Here is a 13,012-nt window from a genome sequence, read left to right as displayed (position 1 = left end):
CAGAGCCCATGATTTAAACAGCACCCTGTGAGCTCCCCCCATGGCGCACAGACTGTGTCCCAGCCCATTACCTTGCTGTCTTGGGCTGTGCAATGAGTGACTGGGGAGCTCCCTGGGACCCCCTCGACTCTCACAGGATAATCTCTCTGTTATATGTTCATTTCCATCCAGCTCCCCCACGCCGCCCTCTGACTGACAGTGGGAGAGTCACGATGCCCGTGGTCATCTGCATTATCCTGGGGGCCCTGCTCTGCCTGGTCTTAATCATCCTGGGGGCACAGGTGCAAAGTGCCAGGGCACAGCGCAGAGGTGGGTCCTTCTTGGTGCCACTGAGTGAAATGCCTCTGAAATAGCAGGAGGAGCTGTAGCTGAGGAGAGGGGCATTGGCAGTATAATGGAAGACTAAACTGTATTATGCTGTTCGGCTACAAGGTGTTGCTGTATGTTGCAATTTATTTAAACTAACCTCAGCCATGCCATGAAGAGCATTAAAGGGATCTTATAGAGAACACATCTGGCATGAATCTATATAGGAAGGAAGCTCTATAGCTGGTCCATGAGTGGTACAGAAGTCTGACCAGCTAATAGCAGCCCTGCCACCTACTTGTAAAAGGTGTAGATGACATGGTGTCCAAAGTTCAGCAGTGCCAGAGGAGAACAAGAACAGAAGGAAAACAGCAACAGAAGTTGCAGACAAAAAAAAAAAAAAAAAAAACAGGGGTTGCAGGATCTCATCAATATCCCCCTTTCCATTGCCCCAGAGAACTTCAGCTTAGATAAACCTTCACAATGGACAGACTAGAATCAACATTTTGCAAGATTTCAAATTGCTACAAAATTATGCAAGGAAACTGAAGATATACAAGTATGCTCTTTAATTTATTCTATGAGGAAGCAGGCAGAGCATAACTTTAAATCCTATGATTTTAATCAAGACTGCCATGAAGACAACCACGAAAGGGTTCTAGATGAGTTTAATGCATACTTTATACCTCAGAGAAATGTGGTTTATGAAAGTGAATGTTTTCACCAGAGAATTCAAGGACTAGGGGAAAATGTTGAATGGTTTATTAGAGCTCTGCATGCATTGGCTGAAAACTGTGATTTTGGAACAGAAAAATATGAAAATATCAGAGACAGACTAGTAGTGGTTTTTGGGTTAACAAATAAAAATCTTTCACAGCAGCTACAATTAAAAACAGACTTCACCCTACACAGTGCTATTCAAAAAGAAAAGCAGTCTGAGCTGATTAGACAGCAAAACCCAAAGCAACTTGCCAAACTTGAAAAACAAGAAACCAGCTTGAAAGAAAGAAGCTGTTAATAAATGCAAGTAATTCCCATAAGACTGCTTAGGTAAGGAGACAGAACTCCCAGGCTAAGAAGGTTGAATTCCAAGCAATTACAAAAGCCTTACAGCCTAAATGCATAAGATGAGGACAAATTCATATCCCAAGAGATGAGGAATGTCCACCCAAAGGCTCAGGATTTAATAAATGCACAAAACATGGACATTTTGCTGTTGTTTGCTGCATCAAAGTAGTCAGGGAGTTGATTCATATTACAGACAATCAAGAGCCATTGTTTCTGAGATCTATAATATGTAGGGCCCTACCAATTTCTCGGCTGTGAAAAATGTGTGTCAGACCGTGAAATAAACCCTTCTCCGTGAAATCCTATCTCCCGCTTGCTGCTGAGAGCACCCCAGTCAGGGGGCTCCTAGCTGCAAGTCTGGGCTGGGCTGGGAGGGAGAGGACTTGTCCTTCCCCTGCATGTCCGCTCTCTCTCTCAGGGGGGATCAGCCCCACATCCGAGTGCCTCCCCCTGCTGCAGGAAGCTCCCTGACCAGAAATGGAGGTTTCTGCAGCTGGAGAAGACTTGTGGGGGTGGGTCCAATATCCCTGTTCCTGGAAGTGCTCCTGCCAATGAGCTCCTAGCTGTGAGTTCCTGCTGGATTGGGGAGAGACAGGACTTTTTCTTCCCTTGCATGGCAGCTCTGGGAGGAGAGGGGAAGAGCGAGGGAGATCAGACCCACTTCCAGGTACCCTTTGGGTTTGATCCCCCATGGTTACAATGCCATAAAATTTCAGATGTAAACAGCTGAAAATGAGAAATTGACCCATTTGAAAACCCTATGGCCATGAAATTTATCAAAATAGACCTTGAATATAGTAGAGCCCTAATCATGTGTGAAGATATGGAGCCTGTCTGGAGAGTGAAACTGAATATTCAGAGAAAGGCTATTGACTTTAAAATTGACTCAAGAGAAAATGTCAAAGTCATCTCAGAAGGGACTGAAAATAACCTTCGGCCCGTCCCAGAGCTGAAGTCACCTGACACAGCTCTGACTAGCCTTGGAGGCATTCTGATTGCATGGGCCAGTTTACCACAGAAACAACTTACCAAGACAAAAGCTTTGCATTCAGAGTACATGTGATCAAAGCATCAAAGATCAACAACCTTCTCTGCCCCACCATTATGGGCCTAGTGAGAAAGGTGGAAGAGCTTCACAAAGGATTTGTTGATACTGGATTTTTGAAAGGCTATCCAGTAAAAATAAACTCAAGAGACAATGCTGAACTATACAGTGTACAAATACCAGACAGAACTTGGAAGAAGCTAGCTGCAGGTTTATGCGAATTCAGAGGATATCATTCTCTGACTGTAGTGGACTATTTTTCCACGTATATAGAAATAATATACTTGAAAGACAAAACATTTCACAGTGTTATTGAAAAACTACAATCCACCTTTGTTTATTTCGGTATTCCAGAACAACTAGTGATAAACAATGGACCACAATTCACTGCAGGAGAATGTCATTCTAAACAAAATATGAGTATGATCATATTACTAACAGTCCACATTACCCATAAGCAAATAGAGAGGCTGAGAGACCTGTACAGACAGCCAAAAAATCCTGCAATAGGAAGAGCCATTCCTTGCTCTTCTGAGTTACAGATCAGCATAAATAGCAGCTACTGGATGTGGTCCAGCACAACTCCTGATGGGAAGACAACTCAGAACTACTGTTCCAACTTTAGAAAGGAATCTATCTCCAAAGTGGCCAGATGTGAAGAGAGTAGCCAATTGGATTAAAAAAGGCAAAAAAAGAGTGTAGGAACACTTTTACAACAGTTGTCACTCAGTAAGAGAACTGCTGTGTCTAGAAACTGGTGACAATTTTGTGCCATAAGAACATAAGAATGGCCATAATGGATCAACCAAAGGTTCATCTAGCCCAGTATCCTGTCTTCTAACAGTGACCAATGCCAGGTGCCCCAGAGGGAATGAACAGAACAGGCAATCACCAAGTGACCGATCCCCTGATGCCCACTCCCAACCTCTGGCAAACAGAGGCTAGGGACACCATGCCTGCCCATCTTGGTTAATAGCCATTGAAGGACCTATCCTCCATGAATTTATCTATTTCTTTTTTGAACCCTGTTATAGACTTGCCCTTCACAACATCCTCTGGCAAAGAGTTCCACAGGTTGACTGTGAGTTGTGTGAAGAAATACTTCCCTTTGTTTTAAACCCGCTGCCTATAAATTTCATTTGGTGACCCCATGTTCTTGAGTTATAAGAAGGACTAAGTAACACTTCCTTATTTACTTTCTCCACACCAGTCATGATTATATAGACCTCAATCATATCTCCCACTTTGTCATCTCTTTTCCAAGCTGAAAAGTCACAGTCTTATTAATCTCTCCCCAAACGGAAGCTGTTCCATAGCCCTAATCATTTTTGTTGCCCTTTTCTGTACCTTTTCCAATTCCAATATATCTTTTTTGAGATGGAGTGACCGCATCTGCATATAGTATTCAAGATGTGGGTGTATCATGGATTTATATAGAGGCAATATGATATTTTCTGTCTTATTATCTATCCCTTTCTTAATAATTCCTAACATTCTGTTAGCTTTTTTGACTGCCGCTGCACATTGAGTGCATGTTTTCAGAGAACTATCCACAATGATTCCAAGATCTTTCTTGTGCGGTAACAGCTAATTTAGACCCCATCATTGTATATGTAGAGTGGGGAGTATGTTCTCCAATGTGTATTACTTTGCATTTATCAATATTGAATTTCATCTGTCATTTTGTTGCCCAGGCACCCCGTTTTTGTGAGATCCCTTTGTAACTCTTCGCAGTCTGCTTTGGGCTTAACTATCTTGAGTAGTTTTGTATCCTCTGCAGATTTTGCCACCTCACTGTTTACCCCTTTTTCCAAATCATTTATGATTATGTTGAATAGTACTAGTCCCAGTACAGACCCCTGGGGGACACCACTATTTACCTCTCTTCATTCCATTCTGAAAACTTACCATTTATTCCTACCTTTTGTTTTGTATCTTTTAACCAGTTACCGATCCATGAGAGGTCCTTCCCTCATGTCATTACATCTTACTTTGCTTATGAGCCTTTGGTGAGCAACCTTGTCAAAGGCTTTCTGAAAATCGAAGTACACTATATCCACTGGATCACTCATGTCCACATGCTTATTGACACGCTCAAAAAATTCTAGTAGATTGGTGAGGCATGATTTCCCTTTAGAAAAACCATTTTGACTGTTCCCCAACAAATCATGTTCATCTATGTGTCTGATGATTCTGTTCTTTACTAACACTTCAACCAGTTTGCCCAGTACTGAAGTTAGGCCTGTAATTGTCTGGATCACCTCTGTAGCTTTTTAAAAAAATTGGTCTCACACTAGCTATCCTTCGGTCATCTGGTACAGAAGCTGATTTAAATGATAGGTTACAGACTACAGTTGGTAGTTCTGCAATTTCACATTTGAGTTCCTTCAGAACTCTTGGGTGAATGCCATCTGGTCCTGGTCACTTATTGCTGTTTAGTTTATCAATTTGTTCCAAAACCTCCTCTAACGACACCTCAATCTGGGACAGTTCCTCAGATTTGTCACCTAAAAAGAGTGGCTCAGGTTTGGGAATCTCCCTCACATCCTCAGCCATGAAGACCAATGCAAAGAATTCATTTAGTTTCTCTGCAATGGTCTTATCATCCTTGAATGCTCCTTTAGCATCTCAATCGTTCAGTGGTCCCACTGGTTGTTTAGCAGGCTTTCTGCTTCTGGTGTACTTTAAAAAAAATGTTGCTGTTACTTTTTGAGTCTTTGGCTAGCTGTTCTTCAAATTCTTTTTGGCCTCCTAATTATATTTTTACACTTGACTTGCAGAGTTTATGCTCCTTTCTATTTTCCTCACTAGGATTTAACTTCTACTTTCTCAAGGATGCCTTTTTGCCTCTCATTGCTTCTTTTACTTTGTTGTTTAGCCATGGTGGCATTTTTTTTTGGTTCTCTTACTATGTTTCTTAATTTGGGGTATACATTTAAATTGAGCCTCTATTATGGTGTCTTTAAAAAGTTTCCATGCAGTTTGCAGGGATTTCACTTTTGGTGCTGTACCTTTTAATTTCTGCTTAACTAACTTCCTCATTTTTTGTGAAATTAAATGCTACCGTGTTGGGCTGCTGTGAGGTTTTTTCCACCACAGGGATATTTAATTTAATTTTATTATGGTCACTATTACCAAGTGGTCCAGCTATATTCACCTCTTGGACCAGTGCTCCAGTTAGGACTAAATAAAAAATTGCCTCTCCCCTTGTGGGTTCCAGGACTAACTGCTCTAAGGAGCAGTCATGTCAAGTGTCAAGAAACTTTGTCTCTGCCTCCCATCCTACAGTGACATTTACCCAGTGAATATGGGGATAGCAGGTGTTGATGTGGTCCAGTACAACTCCTGATAGGAAGAAAACTCAGAACTACAGTTCCAACTTTAGAAAAGAATCTATATGAAGAGAGTAGCCAAATCGGATAAAAAGGCTGAAAGAGCTCAGGAACACTTTTAAAACAGATGTCACTCAGATAACTTCTGAGTCTAGAATCTGGTGACTGTGTTCATGCCAAATTGGGTGGAGGAAAAGAATGGACAACTCTAGCTGTCTCAAAGAAAAATAATTCAGTACTCAGATCAAATGTGATTGTGACCAACAGTGGAGAGTTCAACAGAAACCATCAACACATACAGTTTATTCCTCAGAAACAACAATCAACAAACCAAACTCTACAGATGGTGGATGCATAATAAGAAGATGATTCAAGGATTCCAAACCACCTGTAGCCAGTTATTGCAACTAATGTACAGCTGGATGACCATGTTGTTATGTGCTTGGGTCGGGTAATTAGAAAACAAGTACGATTGAGAGACAGACACTTAATAGACTGATTCATACTGAACTACAATGATAGCATGATAGTTTAAATTTTGTAAATGGTAGGAATGTAGAACTTAAAGTGGAATACTTAAAGGAATGCTTAACTGTATTATACTGTTCAGACAATAGGTGGCATAAGTTTTTTTTCAACTAACATCAGCTATATTTGGCAGAGTATTAAAAGATCTTATGATGTACACATGCAGTGAGTATCTCTCTGGAAGGAAAGCTCTGTAGCCAGTCCGTATCTACTACAGAAGCCTGACATGCTAGTAGGTGAAACCTAGGTGGTATAACAATAGCAGTGAAAGCTAGTTCAGGTGTGTTTACTCATGCAGTGCTGCAATCACACCTCCAGATTGCAGTGTGGATGAACCCTTATGTAGATAGCACTTTCCATTGTTAAAGCACTGCACAAATAGTAGCTAATTATTCCCCAGATAGTCTCTAGGCAGTACATAAATATGTAAGTACTATTTTGCCCATAGGTGTAAGCACAAGGATGGAAGAGGTATGATTTTGGGTGCTACTAGGAGTTGCAGGACACATTTATCAAGGGACCATAAAGGCTGAATATCAAGATAAACTTAATGACAGTGAAATAGCCAATAGAACAAACATCAAAGGGGCATTGTCCCTGTCACCTGAGACGTTCAAATCTAGATTGGACAGAGCAGTGGGAGTGTGCTGGGCCCAGGGGCAGGGGCTGGATGATCTCATAGGGTTTCCCATCCCTAGTTTCTGACCCTGTGCAAACCTTGTCCTTTGTTTTCAGGCTCCAGAAGATCCTTGGACCCTTTCTCTGAGGCTGTGTATGAGGAGATCGATTATAACCTGATGAGAAAGAAGCAGATGTTTGGTCGCTCAGGTCTGTGTGTCATTCCTAACAGGGAGCAAATCTCCAATGCACTTCCCATCCTAATACTCTGACTCAGAGCTAAATCTCTGCAGCCTTCAGCCCTGAGAGTCCTGGATGGCTGCTGGAGCTGGGTCTGTGGAGAGACCTGCCAGTTACTGGATTCAAATGAATGAGTTTCCTCCCAAGCAGACTCTTCTAGCCCCATTCTGAGGACAGTCAGTCCCATCTGTACATCCTGCAGCCTTGAAGGGTAACTAGTTATGGGTCAGCAACCTGTCTGTTTACACCATTTTGACTCAATGTCAATCAATTGGGAAGATGCTGCTCTCGGTTTAGCACATTGTCAGGCTCTCTGAGCATGGTCAGTGCATCTCCTTGAGGCTACTTCTTAGATCCCTATTCACTAATGGCAGGAGTAGATAACAGGCTTTGACCCTTGGAGGGATGTGGCCTACTCTGGCAGCAAGGCAGGGGAGGGGAAGTATCTTGCTTAACAAAGCAGGAGTCACATCCATGTCTGAGGAGGTCTGGACCTTTCAAAGACCAGCAGCCTGAGCCATGATTTTCTGCTGGAGAAGGCTATGAAGTAGCAACATTCAGGAGGAGGAGAAAAACATTCCTCTCTAAACCAATTCTTACAGCCTGCGTATGAATGAAAACAGGCTCCCCACTTAATGAGAAGGATTCAAATTAAATCCACAGCAGTCAAGGATCCCATGTTAAAGGGCTCACTCAGTCCCTCCCTCACCTCATGAGGTCAATATGGCTGTTCCCAGCATCTTCCCAATCTGATTTTATCCACCCCAAAGTCACATTTAACACACACACACACACACACACACACACACACACACACACACACACACACACACACACACGATATTTCTCTTGGAAAGTCAGTGTCAGTTGCTGGAATTCAGCATCTTCTCTAGAAGGAGAAAAATACCAAGACCATAAATCCTGCTCCAGGACCTGGATGCATTGCCCATCAGCCAGTTTTGCTGCTGTCACTGTGATAACATCCCATTTACCATCTCTCCAGTCTCCTTTTCAGATGATTCAGTGTCGAAGCTGCAGTATTACACCGGGGATAGTGAGGGGGAAAACGATCCTGCATCAGAACAAGGTAACAAGGGAGTGGGGTGAATACAAAGACAGACACCCACATCTAGATGGGGAATTTAATTTCCACATCAAAGATGTATGTCCAAACTCTTAATGGAAATGTATGATCAAATCCTGACCCTTTCTCTGCATTGCTCATGGTGCCCTCTCCCAGGATAGAAACTGCAGAGAATAGGATACAGAAATATTCACTTGACATGTAAGAATCTGAATTTAACAGCTGGCACCTATCACTAAAGAAGCCCCGATCTGTGCCTCGTGATCTTAGCCCCCTGCCTCTCCAGCATGAGCATGTAGCCCAAGTCAGAATAATCTACCCCTTATAACAGGAAGAGACTTACTCCTGAGGGAATTCTGCACCAAAAAGTTAAAAATTCTTCACACAATATTTTAAAATTCTGCAAAATTCTGCATATTTTGTCAAAATAACACAATATAATCACACCATTATTTGCTGACAAGTATTTTGAAATAAATTACCAAAATAATTGAAAATGGTGTGACTATATTGTTGTTGTGTTACTGTGTTATTTTGACAAATAAAATATGAACTTTGCACAATTTTTAATTTTTTAATTTTTTTGGTGGATAATTCCCTCAAGAGTACCAGGGTTCTGTGTGGCGCAATCTGGGTGCAGGCAGCTTGGCAGGGGGTCTGAGTGCGATCTGGATGCACAGAGGCTCGGTGTGGGGTTCAGAGTGTAGGGGAAATGGGACTCTGCAGGGGAGTCCCAATGAAGATGGTTAGGGCTCAGCGGAGGAGGGTCCAGATGCAACTGGTTGGGGCTCAGTGGGATGAGAGTCCGGGTGTGGATAGGACAAGAAGCAATGGGCTCCCAATGCAGGGGATGAGGCTCGGAGAGGGTGGAGATTTAGGTGCAGAGGGGGCTCAGTGGGGGATTCTGGGTGAGGTCTGTGTGAGGGGGGCTCCTGATGCAGGGGGTGAGGCTTGGGAGAGTGTGGAATTGATTTTGGGGGCTTGGTTGGGGGGTTCTGGGTGCAGGGGTCCCCGATGCAGGGGAGACTCTGGAGGGGGTTCTGGTTGCAGGGGGGAGGAGTCACTGTACAGGGAGCTGCTCCCCCTGTCCTCCCATCCCCCCCACCAAACCTCATTTCCCCTCCTCCCCCCAGAACCCGCACCAAGCTTCATCTCCTGCATCTAGATCGCCCCCTCCAATCCCCACCACCCACCATGGTGCAGAGTTTTCTGCAGCCAGGGGAAGTTTCCAGGGGTGGATCTGACCCAGCTCCTGCTGCTCCATTTTGGGGATGAGGGAGGTGGAATTCCATCTCTGTCCTCCTCTTCCCCCCACCGCCCAGCTCAGACTAACATCCCTGATCTGCAATGGAATCCCCAGACACCCCCTGCAAGTGATTTACCTCTCTGACAACTGACGGAACAGACAAGCCTGGGCTCTGCTGGGGAGAAGTGAATGAACACTGGTGCAGTTTCTCATTGCTTCCCCACAGAAACCATTTTCTGCAGAAAGTAAAGAGAATCTGCAGGGGGTGGGGGTGTTTTTCTGCACTCTTGCAGGAGCACAGAATTCCCCCAGGAGTAGAGACTTTAAAGCATGCCTTTATACAGTTCAGTTTGATTCACAACTGTTGTGTCTGGTGTGGCAGCTTTTATCTTCCAATATGTCCAGGGTTAGTGCCTCACCAGCACAGATCTTGATCCCATTGAAGGGCATGACGAAATTGCTATTGGATACAGTGGGACAGGGCTGGGCCTTTGTTATTTATGAGGAACTAAAGGTGGCAAAATTCTCATACACTGTCCATGACTTTGACCCTGGTTCACCTGTGACTTCTCCTACAAACTCCATGATAAACAGCCCAAACTCCAAGGCAACAGGTCTTTAATGGGGAACTAAAAACCTACTGGGGAAATGGGTGTGTTCAGGAGATGCTGAATGTGCTGTTTGCTGTTCCAGAAGGAGCTTTCCCTGGTGGTTCTCAGTTGGATTACAATAATGTGGAGGAACCTGCATCAAGTGACATCCCCCAGACTCCAGATGGTCAAGGTGAGCAGTGAATCCATCTCCTGAAAACATTACTCCATGGCTACTGTTGCTCCACCCCCACTTCATTTTCTAGTCTGCCCTTTGATCCTGAGCTTAGGGCTGGGAAGAATTAACCAGACTTGCCTGGTTGGAGCCAGAGAGGGGCATTCCACAATTAACAGCACCCCTCAAAAAACACAAGTATGTAGGGGCAAAATGTGAAAGTCCAAGGTTCAAAATGAGATTAAACTAACTAGAGACATAAAGGGTAACAAGATAACATTATACAAATATATTAGAAGCAAGAGGAAGACCAAGGACAGGGTAGGCCTGTTACTCAATGAGGAGGGAAAAACAATAACAGAAAATGGAGAAATGGCTGAAGTGCTAAATGACTTCTTTGTTTCAGTTTTCACCAAAAAGTTTAGTTGCAAATGGACATCTAACATAGTAAATGCCAGTGAAAATGAGGTAAGATGAGAGGCTACAATAGGGAAAGCATAAGTTAAAAATTACTTAGACCAGATAGATGTCTTCCAGTCACCAGGGCCTGATGAAATAGTCCCTTGCACTCTTAACTCTATGCAGTCTGGCAGGATAATATCAAACAGGTAAACTGAGGTGTATATTACATTCATAAGAAATAATATACATAAATCCCTCATTCTCCACACCTGGCATGTAGTTTATTTCTCTATTCTGTGGAAAGCCCCTTTTCATTATGATTAATTATAATCTTTATTTCAGAGGTCCCTGTCCTGTCTGAAGGTGCCCCATGGGACAGTTATGATGATGCCAGAGAAGTTTCTAACACTGAAGATGACCCTGCTTCTGGACTGAGTGCCCAGGAAGTCCCTGGGGCCCATGGGGACAGTGACAGGAACAGAGATGATCAGACTGGTGAGTGGGGAAATGTAATGTTGCCAATTGTCACCATTTTTTCATTAGTCCCCTGATATTTGTTTTTCTAAGAGTTTCAGTTTCTGGAATTTAACCTAAAGCCTCAAACCACAAGACAAAACTGAGAAACGAACCAAAACAATTGTTTAAATCTCATTATTTGTAAGCCAAACTCAAGATATTTGAGGCCTGACCCCTCATTTCTGAACACTTGGGGTTGGCAATGCTGGAAAGGTCTGTGTTTCTCAATGACTGATCCACAGGAACAATCTACAGTTGGGAATGTGGGTTATGCAGCAAGGAAGCGATCTTGGCCAAAGCAGTGGTTGAGAGGAGTCTCCTCTCCCAGTGAGGGGACACGTTTGAGATAGAAATTCCAGATGGGATTGTTGGGCCTGTGTATTGGGATCTCTGTTGTTGGCAACTCACCTGGAAGAGCCTTTACTGGCTGCTAGAGGTCACTGTGACTGCACTGCAATACAGTCATTGTAAACTGCCAGGTGTATCCCCACCCTGACCTTTAAATGGAGTTAAATGGACTTAAACCAAGAAAGAGAGATTTCCTAGATAAGGTCCCTGATCCTACAAATACTAGATCCCATCTGTCACTACTCACATTAAAGTTAGCAAGACTATTCGTGGGACTGTCCAAATCAGCAAAGTTGCATGTGACCATTGGCAGGATCAGGGCCAAAGTTCCTTTCCCCAAACCAGGTGTCAGTGCCCTGGATGGTAATGGGAAGAGCAGGGCCCTGCTGTGGAGTTGGTTACTGGCCCAACTTCAGGTTTGAAATCACTCTCTTCTATATGTAAATGTCCCTTTTAGGATAGAATCAGACCTGGGGCCCAGGGATGAAATGTGCATTTCTTTGGTCTTGATGGCAATAACATGCAAACAAGCATTGTGTGGGCAGGTGAGATCTGTGATGCCCAGGCATGTCCCATGGGCTAGGGCCCCCACCCTACTCCAGCCACCAGGAACTATATCAGCTGTCAGGAGTTACAGCAGCCCCTAGTGGCTTATCAGGGAGTCGTCACCAGCTCACTGCCATCCCCACACTTCTGCACCAGGGAGATCTCAGCACAGAGAGAATCTGTTCCCATATGTTTTCTTTGAAGAACAGAAAGAGATAATGGATTAAACTAGTCAGATGCCCACTCAGAGGAACTGTGGGCAGGGGCTGATTCACAGCCCATGCTGTATGTTGCCCACCCATTATGTGAGTGCACATGGGTGGAGAATGGATACATTTACTGCAATGTGACCTCCTTGCTATTTTTAGGCTGGAGTCTGCACTCGCTAAGAAGTGAAGGGGCCTCTGGGGCTGAGAGGGACGCCCTGTCCCCACCTCCTCATGACCTGGGTTATGATGATGTTGATGATGGTGCCTCTGGGACATGAATATAAGAACAGCTGGGTTCAGATCAAGTATCCTGTGAGGATGTAGATGCTGTATGGTTAGACTCTTCCTGTCCCAAATGCACATTCACCCATGGAGGTATCAGAGAAAATCCCTGCCTGGGAACTACTTCAATTAGCTTTTTTTATTGCAGTTTGCTTAGATGCAAGAAATGTAAGTGTGACTGAGACAGGGGCTGTGATTTTCCCCTGTAACTTCCCATTGATCAGACAGTCTGGAACTTCCCTGATATTGTGTTCCTAACATTTCTTCATCGTGAATTTTTGCTTTTTCTTATTAAACCCTTTTTGAAGATCTGTTCCAGGGTTGATGTTTCTCTCGTGAGGTCTGTTGGGTGGCTCCAAGGGGACCAGCAGGGAGAGAGAAGGAGACTGAATCACCCAAAAGTAATAATGTTAAAATGTCACTTCTCGGGTATCGCCGACTCCAGGATGGGCACTGCACTGAGAGTGAATGTTCTAT

The 13,012-nt window shown here is 43.8% G+C and overlaps 1 protein-coding gene and 1 long non-coding RNA gene across 2 annotated transcripts; both read left to right on the top strand.

The window, feature by feature from the left end:
* The first annotated feature begins 172 nt into the window (after window positions 1-172).
* LOC117873778 (antigen WC1.1-like) lies at window positions 173-9,386 on the top strand. The gene is made up of 4 exons (XM_034763570.1): window positions 173-309; window positions 7,015-7,107; window positions 8,141-8,224; window positions 9,355-9,386. The coding sequence occupies exons 1-4, from the start codon at window positions 213-215 to the stop codon at window positions 9,384-9,386; spliced, it is 306 nt and encodes a 101-aa protein (XP_034619461.1). The 5' UTR covers window positions 173-212.
* A 776-nt stretch (window positions 9,387-10,162) lies between these two features.
* LOC117870886 lies at window positions 10,163-12,641 on the top strand. The gene is made up of 3 exons (XR_004644059.1): window positions 10,163-10,250; window positions 10,977-11,129; window positions 12,413-12,641. It is a non-coding gene; the product is annotated as an uncharacterized LOC117870886 (long non-coding RNA).
* The last annotated feature ends 371 nt before the right edge of the window (window positions 12,642-13,012 follow it).

Source organism: Trachemys scripta, chromosome 1, assembly GCF_013100865.1.
Source record: "Trachemys scripta elegans isolate TJP31775 chromosome 1, CAS_Tse_1.0, whole genome shotgun sequence".
In the NCBI taxonomy this organism is placed as follows: Eukaryota; Metazoa; Chordata; order Testudines; family Emydidae; genus Trachemys; species Trachemys scripta.
This window is presented reverse-complemented; position numbering and strand designations above follow the sequence as displayed.